Source organism: Mustela erminea, chromosome 3 (assembly GCF_009829155.1).
Source record: "Mustela erminea isolate mMusErm1 chromosome 3, mMusErm1.Pri, whole genome shotgun sequence".
Lineage (NCBI taxonomy): Eukaryota > Metazoa > Chordata > Mammalia > Carnivora > Mustelidae > Mustela > Mustela erminea.
The window spans coordinates 157386945-157408776 of NC_045616.1; the positions used below are offsets into that span (position 1 = coordinate 157386945).

Sequence of the window (21832 nt, forward strand, 5' to 3'; positions counted from 1 at the left end):
ACCAGCGAATTAGTTAGAGGAGCAGAAGTAGGCTTCAGATTCAGGAGGAAGACTGGGTTACGAGGGACAGTTCATCACTTTCCTAGATTTAATACAGAAATCTCACTGTCGAAAACAATAAAACAGTGAAAAATATTTAATATTTGTGACAGTTGCCATCTAGAAACCACCGTAGGCAGTGCCAATCCCCAAAGTCCTCCTGGTCTTGAGTTTCCCAAGGAAGAGCAGTGGTCAGTAACAGGAAACACCTTCCAGACCCAGTGGACAGACTCCAGAATTTTCTGTGCAGTTTGATAACCACCAATCAGAAATGATGGAGCCAAAATGGAAAACAGACCCTTAAGAGTGGCCGGGCAGATAAGGAAGCCATTGCTAGAGCTAATGAAGGGGTCAGCTATGTCCTCAGGACCTTCTGATACACAGACCAGGTTCAGATCAGGCACCTAAGCATGAAGCTGGGTGATCGTGGACTTGCATAAGCCGGGTCTATTGTCTTGGAGACAAACAAAAATGCAAATATTATGGCATTAAAGAAATTAGGAGAATGATGACCCGCATTACTTTTGGAAGCATTTACAAGACAGCCATTGTGCTTTGTAACACACTTGAGGACGATGATTCTTTGTATCGTTTCCCTCTTGCACCGAGTCCCCAAGGTGTCACGCAGATACCGCGGGAACCCAGTGCATAAGGCACAGCTAGAGAATTTGCAGCCATGAGAGAGCTAGGTGGGTTACTTACGAGCCAATAAATATATACTATAAATCTAAATAGCTTTCAAAATAGTTGAAGAAGAATCCTTGGGTGAGCTATTTATTATAGGCTGGCAAAGTAAACCAAGACATTATACGATTCAGCTCAGTTCTGACACTGTTTACCAGGACGTCGCATCCGATATCACAGGCGCAGGGATCAGCCCCACGGGGCTGCCACCTACCTCCTTGCCACTTTAGGTGCTGATCTTAACTACGGCCAGGTCATCACCCGGGCTTCTGACCCATGGCTTATCGATGGAGGCCTCCAATGACCTCCCGTCTGGGTTCAATTAATCTACCAGTGGGGCTCACAGAACTCAGAGAAACATTTTACGTATTCGATGACCGGTTTATTATAAAAGGACCTAACTCTGGAACCACCGGCTGGAAGAGATGCACAGGGCCAGGTCTGGGGAAAGGCACCCAGGACGTAGCACCATCTTGCCGGATCTGCACGTGTTTTCCAGCCTAGAAACCACCTGAACCCTGTCCTTTTGGGGGTCTTATGGAGGCTTCATTACATAGGTGCATTCCAATGGCCAAGGATTAAATCATTGGCCATTGGTGATTGAACTGAACCCCTGGCTTCTCTCCCCTGCCTGGAGATCAGGGGTGGACTGAAAGTTCCTACCCCCTTATCACAGGACTGGAGCTCCTGTCAATAGGCTTCCATCCTTCCGTTGGGGCTTACCTGGGGGCGTGGCCTGAACATCACCTCATTAACATGACAAAAGGTACCTTGACCAATCTCTGCACTTAGAAAATTTCCATGGTTTAGTTTAAGCAGCTCCGTGTCAGAAAGAGGATGGAGACTAAATCCGTATTTCGTACAAATCACAATATTACAGTGGCAGTTCTGGTTGACGACTTCAGATAAGGGGACCAAGGAACCAAGGACAGAGGCAGATCTCTGGTCGTCCTACTTACTACCCAGCTCCGGCTCAGCAAGGCCTCCCCGGTCTCGCAGACCTCCAGATTCCTCAAGAGCAGCGCAAGGTCCTCCGTTTTGTGCTAGGACTCCCGGTTTTTGTGATGCCGGTTTTTTAAAAAATACTGTGCGTACGACATAAAGCCTGGGTGTAAACCTTCTCCCAGCAAGTAGACAGCTAAGGGCCACCAGGGTTTCAGCGTTGCTGTTGATTTCAGGGAGAGGAAACTGCCAAACCCGGAGTCCCTCTCAGAACGAGAGCTCACCGGGGTAGGCCTCACACCAAGTCTGGGAGAGAACTTCCATCTGTCCCAGTTCTGCTGGCGGGCGACGTCCCTGTTCCGTAAGTGATGCCGTTCAGTAGGACGGATGGGGCTCTCCCAGCTCAGCCCCTGCCCCACTAGCAGCTGCTTGTGTGTTTACCTGCTGGCTCCGTCCTTTACTTACTCATGCGTTTCCCGTGGCCGCTGCGGCTCCGTGGACCATAGAATTGCTCTCCTGCGACAAGGCGGGTTTGCCACTGGCTGAATCGCTTCTCTGTGCCGGGAGCACTCCTTTTTCCCTTGGCATTTCCAAGTGCTTTCAGTTAATTTACAAAGGCCTTCAGTGATGATCTCCCTCGGCCTCACCACTGCCCTGCGGAGGGAGCGGAGCAAGTGTTTGCAGATGGAGACAGGCCGAGAGGCAGTGCCTTGCCTGTGGCCGCGTGGCTCCCGGGGGCACAGAGCTGACCCCTCACCCGACTGCATGGGGTCCTGTCACCGGGCAGACAGGCTGCCCCTGCAGGGCTGTGACACGGGTGATGCTCTGGACCCGGTTTGGGATCTGTGTCCCTCTGCTCATCTCTCATTTTACAACCGGCTTATCACTTTACAGCAGGTAGAGAACTTTGTATCAGGTGCTCCCAAAAGATCATTCTTTTAAAAAGGCCGTTTCCATCCTACAGCTTTGCACCTCTCGCTTGTTAGGAAACCAAGCATCAGAGAGGACGTGGCATGAACGGGAGTCTTGGCTGGTTCCGGCGGAGAGGGCCTTTCCCATCGACCTTGCTCACGGGAGGTTCTGCCAACAATCAGCCTTCGTTGGCGCCAGGATTTAAGCTTAGAAAAGAAAGGCGAGAGTTGGGGAGGGTTTTCTGACGGTGCGCTCTGCCCCAGAAGAGCCTTTCTCTTCCCCACCTCTCTGTCTGCCTCGCCCGTGCCGAAATCCGTCCTACGCAGGGGCTGCTCGCCTCTGCGCACCCCAGCTCCGAGTTCACGTCTCAGCAATCGCCAGGCCTGCTCTCCACCCCCCACGCCTGCTCCCCAGCCCCCACCCCCCCCACAGCCCGTCTCCCGGACTCCTGTTCAGGACAGCGCCTCCCTCTGAACGTCTCTCTCCTTCCCCCCTTCTTTTACCCTCCCCTTCCGCCGGCTCCCCACCTCCCTCCCCCCTGTCTGCAGCAGGAGCACAAAACAACAAGGCCCAGGTGAAAAAGGCTGGAATCAGATGACAGCATTTATGCGTAAAAATGGCCCAGTTCTATCTCCGTGGAATCCGTATCTTGCTTATAGACTCACCATTCCAGTAGGGAAGGTACTAGATCTGTCGGATATTCCGGACAGCTGGGTCTTCCGTTTGAGGACCTGGTTTATGGGACAGGCAGGATCGTGGGCACGTGGCCAGACAGCTCCCACGTGACTCAACAGGTGATGCGGAGTGCACCTGTGTTCAAGGTAAAGCCAGTACTGACTTCTGCTTTATTTTTAACATCTGATCATTCGTTTAGGCTGGAGCGTATAAAGACTCCCCAAATGCGATGAGTTCAAATGTAGAAGGGGAAGGACCCCAAGGACGGGGAGTTCGAGGGAAATGGAGAAACGTCTGTGTTTGCACAAGGCAGTGACTCAGCCTCCGTGTCCCCTCCAGCCAGGTGGTAGGGCCAGCCATGGGTGTCCCGTAATGACCTGATTTCCCTTGCAGTGTGGCACGGTGGACCAAGGCCTGTACGTGAACCTGACGGAGAGGAACCTGCAGGACGCTCAGAAGTTCATTCTGATGCACGAGGTGGTGCAGCCGGTGACCTCGGTGCCCGCTTTCATGGAGGACAACAGCCGCTTCTCCCACGTGGCCGTGGACGTGGTTCAGGGCAGGGACATGCTGGTCCACATCATCTATCTGGCCACAGGTAGGAGTGGGCGCCTCTCCTGCGTTTTCGACCCTCTCTTGCTTCTGTGTTTTACATCCTAAACGTGCACGTTCAGTGTCAAGCCGTGAGTCTGTCCTGCCCTAGCAAGACCCACAGAACAGCCTTGTCCTCGTCACCCTCTGTGCTTCTCATGGGAGGAAACTCCATCTTACTCTCTGTTTTGCATTACTTTCCTAATTTTACTCACAATGACTATGCCTGATTTCTTCACTATTATTTCTTTACTACACACAGGATAAGTCTTTTCTTGGCAAGACTGTTTTCATTGGGATAATTTAAGACAATGGAATTTGTTAGAGGACGTTTGTTGGTTGTGGTATTATTCTGGGATTGTCACTGGGATTTTCGTGTGGTTCAAAGCAGTGCTCACAAGACATTCCTGTTGCGAGATGTAGATACAAGCATTGGGGGACTATGTTCGGGGGCACAGACAACACATTGTTTTAAAAAAGACACAGGCTACACTGTTGATCAACTTACCGAGCACATCTGAACGTGTCTGCTTTCCAGTGTCACCAGCTGGAGGCAGGTCCTGTCTTGGAGAGCTCGGGGGTTCGAGGCCAGCCCCAGGGACCATGTCTCGGTTCCCACACCCGTCCAGCTAGTCCCTGTCTTCAGAGTCTCCTGCACAGAGCCTCCCCACATGGAGCCCGCCCACACGCCTGCATCCTCTGTCCTCACAATTCCCCTTGGGTGTAGTACTGTATACCCATCAGTGGGTTGGTTCTATTCATAGAGGCACCAAGGTTTACGGAACGTTTACTATTCCGTGGTTCATGGGAGCCGTGAAGGGTCAGAGGGGAGCAGACCGGAACGTCCTCCTCTGCTGAGGACAACACGTGATCAACCAGCTGCGGCGGGAACGACAGGGCGGTGTGACAGGCCTATCCGTGCGTGTGAATAGAGCCGTGGGCCAGCTGGAGCCAGGGTGGCTCCTGTCCTTGGCCGGTGAGGGGGGCCTCTCGTAAAAGGTAACATGGAAGCTGAGAGCTCACTAAGGAGGAAGACTTGGCCTTGAAGAAAGAGAGGAACATCGAATGTACGGGAGTGGTCAGCTTTGGGCAGGGACACTGTGTTATCAGGTAAGGTAAGGACAAAGACGTGACCTTGAGATCGCCAAAGGGCGCCGTTGGTGCCCCCAAGGGTCCGTGTGATGGAGGGGTGGGGAGGCAGTGAGGGGGCACATCCGTGACGAGCAAAGCTTCGAAGAGGAGAGATGCGGCGTGCGGGACGGGGAGGTGAAGTTGGATGGTGTTGCGGGAGAAGCAGAGAATCACCGATGCGGCGGGCGTTTTGTTCACTACTGTGTAGGACGGCATCGCGGCTCATTTTCTGCCGTTTTTATGCTCCGTGCCCGCAGGGTGCCTGGCGTGTGGTAGATTGAAGGTTGAGCGAAGTGGATCTTTCCAGAAGTTTCCCTAGTTTTCCTTCATAAATGTTCTGAAGGTTGGAGCCACAGAGAACAGAGACTCCTTGGGATTCCAGGAGGCTGTTGAGTCTCTCTTATTGGTACCCAGAGGGGCACGGTGAAGGGGAGATGAGGTGGTCCTGAGCAGCCCTTGGGGGGTCTGGGCGGGGCAGCCTGAGGCTTCAGCTTGAGAATTCTGACCTCCTCCATGGCCAAGGCTGTAAGAAGGCGATGTTTGCTTCCTTGGTTTGTAAGATTCGTAGTGAGCTTCCGAGCATCTCTAACGGCCACGGCAGTGTCCCGTACTTCACCTTTGACCATGTCTGTCTCAGTCAGTTCAGGCTGCTGTAACAAAACACCACACACCGGGGGGGGGGGGGCGAGGGGGGGGATTACAAATCTGTCACTCACCATTGTGAATGCTGCACGTTCATGGTCAGGGAGCCGCCAGCTTGTTTCCCCATGAGAGTCCTTCCTCGTTCACAGAGGCCGTTTCTTCGCTGTGTCCTCACGTGCTGGAAACAGATCATCTCTGTCTCTTTTATTTTTTTTTTAATTTATTTATTCATTTTAGAGTGAGAACATGAGTGGGGGAGGGGCAGAGGGAGAGGAAGAGAGAGAGTCCTCAAGCAGACTCCTTGCTATGCAGGGAGCCTGACTCGGGACTTGATCCCAGGACCCCAAGACCATCCATGACTTGAGCCGAAGGTGGACAACGGAGCCCAACTGACTGAGCCACCCAGGAGCCCCTTCATGTATCTCTTACATCACTGATTAATTAACATTTTGAAGGAAATACCTTTTTTCCTAAGTGTTTATTTAGAATAAAATTCATTTTTAAAGGGCATTCTTTTAATGGTCCAGCCTAGGGGTTTCCTCTTTATTTCCCAGGAATTGAAATGTGGAATGGAATAATGAAAGAATAGTCTGGAACTGCAGTCTCTTCCCCCTAACCCTGCAAGGAGCCGAACAACTTCCCGACAAGCAGGGACGACAAGGGTTCGAGATTCGGAAGGCTTGTGCCCACGCGGGCTTTTATTTACATCTTCCAGGCAAGCCGGGAACAGCCCTCCCCTTTGTCGGTAAAGCTGATACCGAGCGCACATGGCTGGGGTCCTTGCGGTCCCCCCGCAGCTCCTGCCAGACCTCGTCCAGGGATTTGTGAACGCGCGGCTGCTGGAGCGTGAGGGTAGCGTTCTGTGCGAGCGCACGTGAAGCTGAGTGCTTCCTCACTTGCTAATGAAATCAATCTGCTATCTTGGGCTTAGGAATTCAGGTCTGGTGATAAGTTGATTCACTCCCCCCTTGAATTTACTTGAATTAACAGGACCTGGAGAAAACCTGCCAACGGCCATTTGAAAGTTGGTTTATTTTATTTGTCAGTATTATCTAAAAATTGAAGTGAAATAGACCTTGTTAATAGGGCAGTTCCTGGTGTTTCTTGCAGCTCGAATGGCTTTTCCCTGCTGGCCGCCACCCCACCGAGTCAATGGGCCCTTCCCAGACATGTCCCTGGTCTGTTAGCTGCTGTTTCCTTTTCTCTCTTATTGGAAATCCAGCCAGGGCTAGGCTTATTATCTGGGCCGCGACTGTGCTGCTGTTTGATGAGCTATTTTTCTGAAGGTCTTCTCAGAGCAAGAGGCAAAATGGCAAACGGTAATACCTTTCGAGTATTTATGCCTGGGGACGCCTGGGTGGCTCAGCTGGTTCAGTATCTGACTCTTGATTTCCACTCAGGTCATGATCTCGGGGTCCTGGCATGCATCCCCGTGTCAGGCTCTGTGTTCAGCACAGAGCTGGCTTGTCCCTCTCCCTCTGTTCACAACCCCCCACCTCCGCTCGTGAATGCACTCTAGCTCTCACTCTAAAATAAAATTAATAATAATAATAAATAAAAGACATATATATGCACACTTAGACTTTGTAAGTGACTGAGTCTCACATCGGTACAGCTGCTCAGCTCCCCCTGCAAAGACAAAATTAGAATCATGTGGACCGCTCATGTGTTCTCTAATTCTCCTTCTCGCCTGATTGGCGAAAAGCAGCTCCCTGGCCCTCTGCGTCTGGGCTGCTCCTTGGCTGGCTCCATCCTTCCTGCCTGCCTCCTACAGGTGGCCGTGACTCAAGCTCTGCCCATACATAGTCTTGGTGGTTCTATTTCATGCCGCTTCCCTGGAAATACCATTGAGTTTCAGGGTTTCCGCGATCCCTTCCAGGTTGAAGTGTACTACTGTCTTTTTACTTCGTCTCCATTCCGGTGTGTCTCTAACTGACTGTGTGTCTTTACCGCATAGGTCTGCTTCTGCTCCCTAATTCTCCCTTGCTCTTGTTGAGGCGGCAGTTCCTGGAGATTCGAACCCTCTGCCGCCGCTACTAACCATCCATTTTATTTTTCCGTGACTATTTATTCCCTCATTCCCAGCTCTGACTATTCTACGGGACTGTTTTAAGCCAGTGTTTGTTCAGCTCGAGAATGGGTAAGACCTGGATTCTGATATAGTACAGAGAGCTGAGACTTTATACACACACACACACACACACACAGGAATATGTATTTAGAATAAGAGATGAACTAATAACAAATGATAAATTTTATTTTAGTTTTTAAATTCTATTTTATTATTTTTTTATTGAAGCATGGTTGATATAAGAATGTTACATTAGTTTCAGGTGTACAACATAGTAATTTGAGAGGTTTCTCCATTATGCAGAATGCTGAGATTTCTATCTGGTCCCCGGGTGAACTTGATGCTGGGCATTTCTGGACCATATTCATGTCATGCTGTTCTGGATGAAATAATAGTTTTCTTGACCTAGACTCTCTCTATAACAGATGTACCTTACCTTTCTCTGTGGTGGGACACCAACAGCGTTGTGGTTGGTTCCTGACTGTTTGTGATGCTGATATGAAATCTGCTATCCAGCCTGAGCCTAATGGATATATTGACTATTTGTTTCAGTAGCTGCTGGTATGATTTGCTAACTGGTTCACAAAACATCTGGGACTTGATTTGGAAGAAAATGTTTAAGATGCAGCAAGCTAGTGCAAAATGATTAAAATAGATCATATAATGGGGCACGTGGGTGGCTCAGTCAGTTGGGTGTCTGACTCTTGACTTTGGACTTAGGTCATGATCTCAGGGTCATGAGATCGAGCCTTGCACTGGGCTCGGTGCTGGGCATGGAGCCTGCTAGGGATTCTCTCTCTTCCTTCCTCCCTTTCTGCCTCCGCCCCCTGCTCAAGTGTGTGCACTGTCTCTCTCTCTAAACACACACATACACACACACACACACACACACACATGCAATATGGCAAAAAAAAAAAAAAAATCAAATGATCTCTAATAGGACTTGGAGGTCTTGATGGGGCAGGCAAAGTTACCAGGAATGATTTCTTCAAAATAAAGGAAGATTGAGTCTGAAAATTTCAAGACCCACCATGCTGGAGCAATATTGATTCAGAGTAAATGAACATGGCATGTAGCCAGGTTAAGTTTTAAATTCCAAGGATCAATAAAGCGTTGGCATTCAGGAGAAGGAAAAAAGTTAGGAGGCCCCAGAATACGATCCAGCTGCATAAATCTCTGAAACATGGTCTAAAATGTTCTGAGAAAAAGAAATGTGAGTCATGAAAATTATGCTCAAGCAGGATTAAAGGGGACAGGCAGACGCTCCCCCAAATGAGAAGATGTCAGGCATCAGAACACCAGGCGTGTCTTTTACAAGACCAATTCCTGCCTCGATTCAGCCAAACAAATGACGGAGAAGCTCTGAGGACGAAAGGAAAACAAAACAAAGCAAAATACAGCAGTGGACATCTCAATACCAGATTTTTAGCAAAGTGACATATATAATAATTGGAGGAAAATGAAGCATGACTCAAGGGTTTTATTCCAGGCTAACCCTCCCTTCAGAAAGAAAGTGCAGGGAGAATTCAGAGATGCGGCATCTCTGATTCTTACCTTAAGAACAGAAACCCCTGGGGCACCTGGGTGGCTCAGTTGTTAAGCATCTGCCTTTGGCTCATGTCATGATCCCAGGGTTCTGGGATCGAGCCCCACCTCAGGCTCTCTGCTCTGCGGGAAGCCTGCTTCTCCCTCTGCCACTCCCCCTGCTTGTGTTCCCTCTCTCGCTCTGTCTGTCTGTCAAATAAATAAATCTTTTAAAAAAACACACACACAAACAAACAAAAACAAAAGAACAGAAAGCCTTGATTTCTAGTCAAAGGAAAGAAAATCAGAACAAAAGCCTCGGGAAGGAATTCATGGAGAGAAGACGGGTGTCGGGAGGAGAATCCATTTTAATTTCCAATGAAGTGAGAGGAAGGTATCCTGTAGGACCTGACGGGCAGCAAGGGCTCTGAGAGTTGGTGAAGTGGAGTGTGTTTGGAGAGCTCAGAGAAGGCCTGTGCATCGAACAGATCTCCGAGCACGTCCTCCGCGTCTCTTGTCCCAGGCCCTCAGCCGTTTGCCATGTCTCAGGCCCCAGTTGGCTGGTAGATTCCTGGCAGGACTGCAGGTTCTTCCAACCGATGCCTCCCAGCTGGTGGCCAAGGGTCTCCTGCCACGTCCAGACTGGGATGAGACGGCACCATCAGCGTGGGATCTGGGATCTGGCTTCTTGTACGGGGGCAAAGGGGACGGGGAGATGCACCTCAGAAATGCAGGGGGCCTACATCCCTGGGAGATGAGCTTCAACCAGGGAGGTGCAGGGCATGGGAGGAAACAAGATAATCCATGTCCTTTCTCGTTTTCCTCCGATGGGCTGTCCAAGGCAAGCAGCCAAGCAGACGTCTCTCTGGGGTTCTGGATCAAGGCGCATGGCGGCACCTTGCGTGGCATAACCTCCCATTCTTTCCTGCCTCCTTTTTTTTTTTTTTTTAATACATTAGTTTCTAGGGTGCAGCATACCCTGCTTCCTTTCCTCCCTCCCTCACGCAGCCCTGGGATCGTACCCCTAATAATGTATTAGCTCTTAATCCTGCTTCATGCTCTGTGTGCTTAGCAATCACAGTAAGAGAGAATTTACTCAACCCAGTAGGGCTGCGTGGCTGTAAACACAGGCAGAGGAAGAAGATGTACGCTCCTGTTGAGATATTCAGATTCCGATCTACAATCGGTATTAACAGTAGTAGTAATAACAATAACAACAACAGCAACCATAATAATAATAAATGGGTGCCTGGTTGCCTCAGTCAGTTAAATATTGGACTCTTTATTTGGGTTTAGGTCATGAGCTCAAGGTTGTGAGATTGAGCCCCACATTGAAGTCTGCACTAGGCAAGGAGCCTGCTTACGACGGGCTTTCCCCCTCTGCCCCCTCTGCCCCCTCCCCGCTAACACAGGCACGGTCTCTTTCTCTAAAAAAACAAAACAAACAAAAAAAGATTAAAAATTAGTAGTAAAACTAGAAATTCTAGAATGAAAGACAGTAACATGAAACAATAAATATTTTCGAAGATGACTGCCACTAATTCCTAGAGAACGGATCGGCGGTAGCCCCAAGGATGGAGATGGGACAATCTGGGTCTACAGCGTTACTGTGATTTTGCCGTGAGTCTCACCGATTCTGAGAAAGTGGTCAGTATAGGGACACGCCGTTCCACTGCGATGCCTGATGAAGACTGGTCCACGCAGGGCCACTCCGTTCTCAAACAGGGTCCAGGACAGAGGCCATGGGTGCGGTGGGCGGGGCTAGCCGGCCGCGGTGATGGTGTTGGACTAAGGCACGCACTCTTGACTGGGGCGCTGTTGCCCCTGAAGAGGCAGACGTCGATTCCTGAGGGACAGATCTTCCGTGTAGGTATAAAGCTCAGCGACGCACGCACTGCGGGAGCAGAGATGTCGTCCTCGGTGTCAAAACTTCAGGTATGGGAGGACAAAGAGTCTCCTTGCCGAAGAGATAAAAGAAAAAAAAAATGGAGAAACTACTCTTGGGTGTTTCCATGGAGAGACGTCGAGGTTTACCCTGTGCCGTAGGTACGCAGAGCTGAGGAAGTAGGTAAGTCACAGAAGCCTGTGGCTGGTTTGGTTTGGGCCGTTGCATTATTGCTGACGACCTTCTCTGAGAAGGGAGAAGTGGAAATTTGGGGGTCAGATTCCCTGAAGAGGTTTCATCCATGAACACCACAGGCTCCCTGCCCTTAAGAAGCTTCTATTTTAGAGAGAGATAAAAACAACAGAATAAACAGTTATAGAAAACCTTGCTTGGGGAAAGAAAAGAAAGCGTGAAGAAGGAAAGCAGGAGGCTGGGGTTTCCGCGCTAAGAAGCCATTTCTAAGGGGAACGAGTGGGGTCCACTGTGTTCAGCGATTATCAGGAGGTACGAAGTAGAGCCTGTACTTGCACCGTCAAGGACGCCCGTGTTTTGGAAGGCGCGCTCTTGACTGTTTCAACAGAGATTAGACCTCGTGAATCTGACTTTTACAAAGTTTCCGGTGACTGAGGGAATCATCTCACTGAGAAGGACCACTGAGCAGGAGAAGGGGTCATTGAATGCCTGACGTTCTGAAGCCTCCCAGAAGTTGGGGTCCCCTAACCCCAGGGAGCAGAAAGGAGACAGCTCCGTGCAGATGGGACGCCAGCACTCGTGCCTTCCCGTGGCTTTTCCCGGAGGACCGTGGAGAAAATAGAGCCAATGGCCTTATCCTACCGGCCCATTCTTTTCTTCCAAATACGTATATATTTTAAAGATTTTATTTATTTATTTTTAGGGAGAGAGAGAGAAAGGGCTTATGAGTAGGGGGGAGGGACTGAGGGGAAAGACACAGAGAATCTCTGGTAGACTCTGGGCTCAGCATGGAGCCCACTGTGGGGCTCAACCTCGTGACCCTGAGATCACCACCTGAGTCAGGATCAAGAGTCGGACGCTTAACTGACTGAGCCACCCAGGTGTCCCCCAAATACAGTTTTCATATAGAACGCAGCACATTTATTGTTACTTGCTACCAACCATTATTAAAATTCAGAAATCAGTAATACTTCCCAAATGAGCTAGTAGAAACAATGTTCTTTACACTCTAGAATTTCTTCTTTAAGAATAACAGTTGATGGGACCGCCTGGGGGGCTCAGTGGGTTAAAGCCTCTGCCTTCAGCTCAGGTCATGATCCCAGGGTCCTGGCACTGAGCCCCGCATCGGGCTCTCTGCTCAGCAGGGAACCTGCTTCCCCCCTTCTCTCTCTGCCTGCTTCTCCGCCTACTTGTGATCTCTCCCTCTCTCTCTGTTAAATAAATAAATAAAATCTTTAAAAATAAAAATGAGTAACAGCTGGCAACTGGCTTAGGGCATGCTGAAATCCCACTCCTGACTTTTTCCCTCTGTGTGTAGTTTCTTCCAGTTCCTTCTCTAGCCCTGCAGAGGGGATATGCAGAGAGGAAGATGAGGCCCTTGACTGCAGGGCGGGCCCCAACAGTCCCTTGGACTGAAATACACAAAACTTGGGAGACTCTGGAGAGATCCCGGGGGCCACCAAACACTGATACACTTGGGTTACCATTGTTAATAGCTGTCTCCCTTAATATTTATAATCGATTTGCAACTACTTAGGTGGAATGAGCAAGCATAATATTGTGCAGATCGTGTCTTGGAAAGGTTTTCAGCAGTCACTCCTAATTCCGTCCATCTCACTGGACACTGAAAATCCAAACCTAACCAGAACTCGCTCGGTGTGTAAAGGGTTCCTCCTGGAGGCTAGACGGAAGCATGACGTAGTTCATTAGATACAATGTAATAAATGTTGTGCCTAATGATAAAATCATTTTAGAGAATAATAGCAGTGTGGGAAATCCCAGTGACGTGGCCTTATGGATTAGATTATGTCCCCCCTGAAGACATGTTAAAGTCCCAACCCACCAGTAGCCCAGAATGTGAGCTTATTTGGAACTAGGGTCTCCGAAGATGTGAGTAGTTAAGGTTAAGTCACACTGGAGTAGGGTAGACCCTTAATCCAATAGGCCTGGTGTCCCTTTAAGAGGAGGGCGCACGCGCGCGCGTGCGCGCGCACACACACACACACACACACACACACACACACACACACACAGAAGGACATGTGACAACCTGGGTAGAGGCCAGAATGTGCCGCTGCAAGCCTGGGAAGACCAGTGGTGGACAGCCACCCAGAAGCTGGGAAGAGGCAAGGGAGGGTTCTGCCCAGAATCCCAAGGGAGCACAGCCCTGCTGATGATACCTTGCTTTCCAACCTCCACCCACCAGCACTGCAAGACAAATCCTTCCTGCTGCTTTAAGCCATCCGGAGTGTGGTCTTCTGTGACTGCGGCCCCAGGACGCTAATCCCCCCAGGGTACTTCGCCACTTTGCATGTGGTCTCGCCACCAAATTCCAAGCGTAGCCTGGCTTTCACCTGTTCCCTGACATTTCTCAGTGACTAGAACTCAATGGACAGAATTGGTATCTTCCTATTAGTTTATGTCAGGCCCAATTAAAATGAAAAGTGTACTGTTGAAAAGGTTTAATATATGCCAAGCCACTTCTGATGGCATAAGAACAACCGATCGGTTGGTTTCACGAAACACAGGAACATTCATGCTTGTGTTGTAATGCGTTTTGTTTTTAAACACGTTTTTGGAATAATTTTAGGGGCTCACGCCTAGCTTCCCAACCACAAGATAAGAGGGAGTTCTGTGCTACAAGTGAGTGGATGTCCCAGTTTCCTCTGAATGTGGGGCAGGAGGCCCTCATGACCTGGGGTGGCCCGTTTGCCCGCTGTCTGATTCCCAGCCTTCTGCCGTCTGGGACCGTGCCTGCCTTCCTCCTGCTCGTTCACACGGTCGACACTGACTGCAAGTTGCCCCCGGTAGTAAAGCACTGTGGTCTGTGGACGAAGAAACACAACCGTGTCTCTTTACCACGTCTTTTCATCTAAACCCCAGACGATGCCCGTGGCTGACATATCTCGTGTAGATTTCATGGCGATTACTAGAGTTTAAGTACAACAGTCTCCTGTTCCCAGCCCTGCTTCCTCCTGTTTCGGCAACAGGCTGGGGAGGATGCCATCGTTGCTGTGGGCAGTGAGGTCATGACTCCAAAGAGATTTTAGTCACGTCCACCCAATGCCCAGATCTCCACTTCTCTGAGGAAGCCTTTCTCTGTGGAAACTGCAAAGTGGTGATGTCAACAGTATGCCACCCCGTCTCTCTGTCTCCTCTGTCCTTCCTTCGTACTGGGACCACGACGCATGTTCTTTTCCCGACTTGAGGTCAGGAACGCACACCCCGGCAGGAGAGTCCTCCTGTCACCCTGCAGGTGGCGACGTGGGTGTGTCTCTCCCCCAGGGGGCGCCACTTCTCTGACATTTGATGGTCCCAGGACCCCTGGGGAGCATTCAGGAGTCCCTCAGGAAGGGACTGTCCACAGCTCTGGGATTGATGTGGACCTCTGTGAACCCAGAGGACCGGGATGAGGCTTTGTGATTCTTTTGAGGATGCGGGGAACAGAATTCTAGATCTCGGCCACATGTGCCCCTTGCAGGCGGGCATTCGAATAATTGGTGGACTTGCCCTCAACGGGCCCAACTTGGTCATTGCCTGCACTGTGACATCAGAAAAGTAAATAGTTCTTAGCACCATAAAATCGGGAATAATTTGATTCTTTTATGCTAACAAATGGAATCTATGTGCTAGGAAAACTCAGGTTCTACTCAGTTGGCCACAGTGCTGTGGTCTCCGGGCCCTGGAAAGGAATGTTGCCTTCAGAGTAAATCTTTTGGTGATGATTTCCTCTACCATGACGTTGGCCACAGTAATGGGGGCTTGGAGCGGGGGTGGGTTGCTCGGGCCACAGCGGAGCCCCGTCTGATCAGGCAGCCAGGTCACTCCCCGGAGTGTTCATGCCTTGGTTTTGGATGTCTGCCTTCTTCATTATTGACCTCAGCATCTCCTTGCTAACTTGGAGATGCGACACTGGCCTGGCAGTGGGGACCGGCCACTGCTGAGCAGAGTTAAGCCTTGGCCTCTGGGTAATCCAATTCTAAAGCGGACAGCAGGCATTCAGAAGGAGTGGGAAGGAATAAGTACAATCTCCACGGCTAGATAGAAGGTCATTAATAGTGACATCATATATTGGCTTTCATCCAGAAGCAGTTACACTGTAGAGTAACAGGAAGAAAACACACCCCATTGTTTCTTTGCAAATAGGCCTTCTGGAGAGGAAATGTGGATAGCAAAATCCTCCGTGTAAAAGGGATTTGACAGACCTGGGGGAAGAGAGTGCCAGGCGTAGGGAGTGGGCGCACCCACTGGTACTGTAGATCCCACCTGGAATGCGTTAGAGGAAGTGGGCCCGCCCAGACCGCTGTGGCCAATTAGCCCCCGACATGTCCTTCCTCCAGGACGCCCGCAGCACACTGTGATTTGGGTAAACAGCTCAGTGCGGTGATGCGAATACTGACAGCGTGCCTGTCTCCAACCAGACCTGTTCTGGGCGGAGGGAAACAGTGCTTGGCATGTGCAGAGATGTCAATGGAAGAATTTCTTTTCATTTTTGTCTTTTAAAAAATAACCTGGTTTCACAGCCAGATTAAAAGACTGTTGAATCGGGGCGCCTGGGTGGCTCAGTGGGTTAAGCCGCTGCCTTCGGCTCAGGTCATGATGTCAGGGTCCTGGGATTGAGTCCCACATCGGGATCTCTGCTCAGCAGGGAGCCTGCTTCCTCCTCTCTCTCTCTGCCTGCCTCTCTGCCTACTTGTGATCTCTCACTGTCAAATAAATAAATAAAATCTTAAAAAAAAATAATAACCTGGTTTCACAGCCAGATTAAAAGACTGTTGAATCGGGGCACCTGGGTGGCTCAGTGGGTTAAAGCCTGTACCTTCAGCTCAGGTCATGATCCCAGGGTCCTGGGATCGAGCCCTGCATCGGGCTCTCTGCTCAGCAGGGAGCCTGCTTCCTCCTCTCTCTCTCTCTGCCTGCTTGTGACCTGTGTCTGTCAAATAAATAAATAAAATCTTAAAAAAAAAAAAAAGAATGTTGAATTACTGGTTGGCTTATAAAATTTCCACCCCTCTTTCCTTTTGAAACAGAGATAGCCTCATTGATGTTCCTTAAATAGGGTGTTTTATGGTCTTTCCATAGAATTGCCCATACAAAAAGATGTGGCAGGGGTTCTTATTCAGGAAGTGTACAATTCTCATGGTGTTAAGAATGGCATGAGTTTCCAAGCTAATGTCCTCTGTGGGAAATGCCACCCTGACCTGATACAAATCTGACTTAATTAAGTATCTGCTTGGAGAAGTTGAGGACATGACTTTTACTGATGAAACCTTCTGTGAAGGATTGAGACAGCCTGCACCTAACCAACCCCCAAATCAAGAATACCTGAAATTAAAATTCTGTAGGTGCTTACACATGTAGACCAAAGAAAAATCAATGTGAAGTAAAAGTTCCTTCCCTTGTTTTGCATTGGCTGACCTTACGGTATGCTAAGCGATTGCCGAATTTGCAGGCAGATGGAAAGTAGGAAACCTTCTGTCCCTCTGTCCGTCCAGCTATCCTTCTCTTTATCCAAGCCCACTGTCATTATTTTAACCCCAAATATGACAGGAAAAAAACTCTGAGCTTTTGGTTCTATCTCACCCTTTAGGAGCCTTCAATGCAAATTAGTTAATTTTCTGACCAAGGGGATAATTATCATCACGTTTTGGATTTCTGAAGACTGCAGAAACTTAACTCAGTTTGAAATTTAAAACTTAACTCAATTTGAAAATTCTGAAATCTCATTTTGAGATTAAAACATGGTCCGGGAGAGTGGCTCTTGTAATCTGTTTTAGTCTAACTCTTGTGTTCCCGCTGGGTATAAAGATACTGATGGCATATGTGATTTGTTTTTTTGAGGGATTAGACTTGAGTTGAAAGAAAGGAAGGGAGAATTTGCTCCAGGAAAATGTGTTTCTTTAGCTAGAAAACATCTGAGCAGCTTTGTGACCATGTGAGGCTGAAACACTGAGAGTTTTCAGCGGTCAGCGGACGTCCCTTCAAATGGCCCTGAATGGAACCACCTGGAGGCACGAACTTTTAAGCGACCAACTCGGTTTCCGCTGGGGTCACGATCTCAAGGTCATGGGATCGAGCCCCGAGTGGGGCTCCATGCTCAGCACAGAGTCTGCTTGAATTTCTCTCCCTCTTCCGCTGCCCCTCCTGCTGGACCGCTCTCTTGCTCTCTGTACCTCAAAATAAAAAAGTAAATCTTAAAAAATAAATAAATAAATAACCCTGAGTAGAAGATGGTTTTCACACTCTTAGAACAGAGAAAAGGTTTTAGAGGACTCCATTTTCATAAATGTGTGCCAGTAATCAAAAAAAAAAATCTAATAATTAATTGTCTAAATACTCAAATACATTTATGGGATTTTGAAATAATAAAAAAATCTACCCTTAGTATTGAAAGTGATCTCTAAGATTAATTATAAGGGTAAGAAGCTTCATTATGGTCCTCGTTGTTATGATCACTTAATTAATTTTTAAAATCTGACCTTGTCCTTAGCAAAAGAACACTGGTTCAATGTGAAAAATAGTGGCCTTGACTTGTCTTTGATAAATTGGGTCTTTAAAGGCAATCTTCATAATGAGTTGCTGCTTTTTGAGTTAAACAATTTTTTTCTTTCATTTAAAAATTTTATTGATTATACAATGGTGGCATTTTTTAAAAATACTTGTGGGCAGCATTAATTATTTCTGAATGGCCTGGCTAAGAGCCAGCTATCTTGGTCTTTATTGAATTGCTGACCTGTGGTCATTCTCCGGGCAGCTTATCTTCAGGAATCTCTAACTTTCAAAGGCAGGTTCTTAACCTGCACCTGTGGCTTCCTCTGGTTCCATCCTGGCCTTGGGCACAGAGCATGCTGGGAGCAGGAGGGTGCAGGCTCCTTGCCAGTTCAGCACACCCTGGCTGGGCTCTGTCCTCTCGCCTAGTTTTAGTGACAGAGCCTTTGACATCTCTCCTGAGCGAGGTTCCTGTCTTTTCTCCAGTGTCTGAGTTCTGTCCTGCCTCCTCTGATGCATTCCCCTCCCAGGAATCAGGGGACTGCTCGCGTGCCCTGTGGTTGGTCCTGCTCTGTCTCCAGACACCAAGTTGCTCCGCACTCCCGGTTCTGTCTCCTGCTGTGGGGTTGGGACCCTCACCATGGCCTTCGTGGTTGGACGATGTATCACTGGTGTCAGGTTTGGGTTGTCCCTCAGATATTCCGATCCTAGTTACGGAAAAAGAGTGAATTTTGTAAGACTCTTAATTTGCCTTCTGCACGAGTAAGAACTGGCTGGGATGCCACAGTGATCACAAACTAAACCCATGGAAGGTTTAGGGAGGCACGATGGGAAGTCAGCATGGAAGCCAGAGTGCTGCAGGGCTCGGGAAGCTGCCCGTTGCTGTGGGGCCTGTCGTCTCGGAAGTGCTCCAGTGGGAGCCTCTTTCCCTGCACAGGGACATTGCCCGGTGGGTCCAGCTGGGGCTGTCCTGCCCCTCAGATCTTTGATTCCTTATTTCAGATCCCACTGTCATGCCTGTAACTTCTGTGAAGAAGTGCCTGGTCTTGGGCTCACAGAGTCCTGTCTGTGCCCAATGTGTTGCTCACGTGTTACCAGCGTATCTTGGAAGATGGGGAGATGGTGGCCTGGTGGGAAAGGACGGGTGGATCTTCCTAAAAGAAGGTACAGAATATGGAAGACTTAGAAAGACAGGGGGTGTTGGAGAGGTGAGAAATTTAAATTCGTTGGAGTTGTGGGCGGAGAGACAGGAAAGACAAAGCTAAGAGGTAGGATGTATCACACTGAAAATTTTATCCTAACAAATGAATTCAGGATTTCAGATGCATGGACAGATTTGAGCTCAAGGGGAGCAGACATAGCCCAATTTCGAATATGCTATATTCCTGTTGTGTGTGGACGCTCTGGTAGTTGGAAATCATTTTTTGAAGCTGAAGAGAAAGGTTTGGGTCAGTAGTAGAGATCTTGGCTCAGCTTTGAAGCCGGAGGAATGGATCACCTCCTGCCTGAGGGAAGCACGTGAATATGGCAGCTATCAAAGAGCTTGGAGCACAAGCCACTTATCCATAATTAAAATGTAGCAGTTCAGAAGAACGACAAAATCATTTTCTTATTCCATTGAGGAGAGAGCTCTTTTTTTTTTTCCTTTTAAATTAACGTTGCAAAAGTATAAAAGTGCTTAGCATGGATTTTTCTCAACCATCCCAACTCACACTAATGGGACCAGATGCGGTGTAAATTTCACCACTGGGGTGTGAGGCTGATTTAGACTCTGTTCCTGCCCGGTGACTGTCAGGGAAGGGCTGCATGCTCTGCCAAGTAGGTGGCTGTTGTGTAATTTAGATACAATAAATCCAAGGCAAGTAATCTCCTTCTAGAAGCTTGAATTGCCTCCTTAGCAGAACGATGAGAGTCAGATGCAAGTGGTATGGTCAGATGAGAGCTTGGAGAGAACACCCAGAGGGCTCGACTGATTGCTCTCATTTTAATTGTAATCCTGTTTTTATTCACAGGAAACTCCAGTGATAAACTTCCTAAAAGCATCAGCTTCTGATTTTGCATGCTTAAAGGAGTGTTTGGTTTGGTATGGTTTTTTTGTAAGGCAGTAGAGGGTGTTGGGGACAAAGGTAGTGTCTCCCGTCCAGCTTCGGGTGGGCGAGAGCTGACAGAGGCAGCTGGCCGCACATTTTAGGCAGGACTGGATAGGGCGTATAGGCCATAAGCTAGAAGTAGCAAGAAAAGAATAACAATGGGTCCTTAGGAGGTGCTCTCTGTGCCAGGCACTGGCCAAGCCCTCTGCTTAGAGGAGCTCATTGTGTGTCCACTAACTTGAGAGCTAGACCCCTGGGTGATGGAGACAGAGGTGTGACCAGCCTGCTCTTGGCCACGTAGCCTGTAAGTGTGGGAATTGGGTGTCTAAGCTGGGCCATTGGGCCCCAGAATCCACACTCTGAACCCTGTGCTCAGCTTGAGCACCTGCTGTATACCAGACACCATTCCAGGTGCCAGTGAGATCACGGTGAACAAGCCACGTTACCTCCCCCAAGCCCTGCCTCCCTGGAACTTCTATACCAAGGGCCAGGATGGGATAATATGGTTTAAAATAATACTTTGGGATCAACTGATGTTGTATGCAATTTATGACTAAGACACTTAAACAGACTAACATATTCTTTTTTTTTTTTTTGAGGGGAGGAGCCATTAGTTGAATCTGATAAACTGAGTTGATTAAATGTCCATTTTGAGCATATAGTAACCATGATGACCTGTTTTCCCCTTTTAATTCCCTCTTATTTATGTAAGTGCAATGCTGAGCTCCCAGTGCCAAAGCCAGTTTAATTCATTTACCCAATTAGGAGTTAAAAGAAAGAACTTTCATAACATATTAGCTGTCTGCTACTTTGGGATAATGACCAGCTGAATTGATGAACTTTATATAATGATCTGTTGCCATGGCAACATGCTGCCCAGGGAGTGGAAGAGGGCATTTCATCATTACCTCACTGATAATGCCTGGAACAGTAACAGATGCAAATACAAAACATCTCCTTTTACTCTGCAGTAACTCTGGGTCGATGAGACAAAACACTAAAAATGCTTCTTGGATACAGTGGCAGAGAATCAAAGAGTCAAATGCACAATTGGAAAGAAAATAATTTAGTCTTCCCGGTTAGTGGTCTTGGTGTCCACAGTGGGTCTCCAGCCTGGTCACAGGAAACCATTGTCAGAATTGCCATGGGTCTCTTTCAGGGGTCTAATTTCTGTACTAGATTCAGCACAGAGTAAACTCAATAATAAATACTCCTAAAATAAAATGAAACATCGAGACATAACAAGAGGAAAAGGAAGTCAAGATTACGTTTAAACATCCAATGCTTTGCAATAATGTCTGCATCTTTGTCCCACATTTTCCTGAACCAGCCCTTTCTTTGCTTCTTATGACTGTTTTTTTCACAAGACACAAAATTGTGTGTGTGTGTGTGTGTGTGTGTGTATGATATGTGGTCAGTTACAGCTCTACCCTCTTATGTTTTTTTTTTTAATAATTTTTTATTTTTTATAAACATATATTTTTATCCCCAGGGGTACAGGTCTGTGAATCACCAGGTTTACACACTTCACAGCACTCACCAAAGCACATACCCTCCCCAATGTCCATAATCCCACCCCCTTCTCCCAAACCCCCTCCCCCCAGCAACCCTCAGTTTGTTTTGTGAGATTGAGTCACATACCCTCTTAAGTTTTTTATTGCACCTTAGAGGAAATACATATTTATTGTGTGCTTTGGAAGTGCTTACAGCTCCTGTTCTTTTTTCTAAGAGACAGACTGCCTTCTTCTTCTTCTTCTTTTTATTATTTTATTTATTAATTTGACAGAGATCACAAGTAGGCAGAGAGGCAGGCAGAGAGAGAGAGAGAGGAAAGCAGACTCCCTGCTGAGCAGAGAGCCCGATGTAGGGCTCAATCCCAGGACCCTGGGATCATGACCCAAGCCAAAGGCAGAGGCTTTAACCCACTGAGCCTCCCAGGCGCCCCCACAGCTCCTCTTCTTAAGA

The 21832-nt window shown here is 48.4% G+C and overlaps 1 protein-coding gene across 10 annotated transcripts in view; it reads left to right on the forward strand.

Moving 5' to 3' along the window:
• The window catches only part of SEMA5A (semaphorin 5A), a 460606-nt gene that overhangs the window by 328495 nt on the left and 110279 nt on the right, over window positions 1–21832 (forward strand). For all 10 annotated transcript variants that reach the window (XR_004284305.1, XM_032337782.1, XM_032337773.1 and 7 more), the window contains one exon: window positions 3646–3850. Coding sequence is in view for 9 of the 10 variants with exons in the window: in XM_032337782.1 (XP_032193673.1) it covers window positions 3646–3850 (205 nt within the window). In the remaining variant the exon portion in view is untranslated. The remainder of the gene's footprint in view (window positions 1–3645; window positions 3851–21832) is intronic.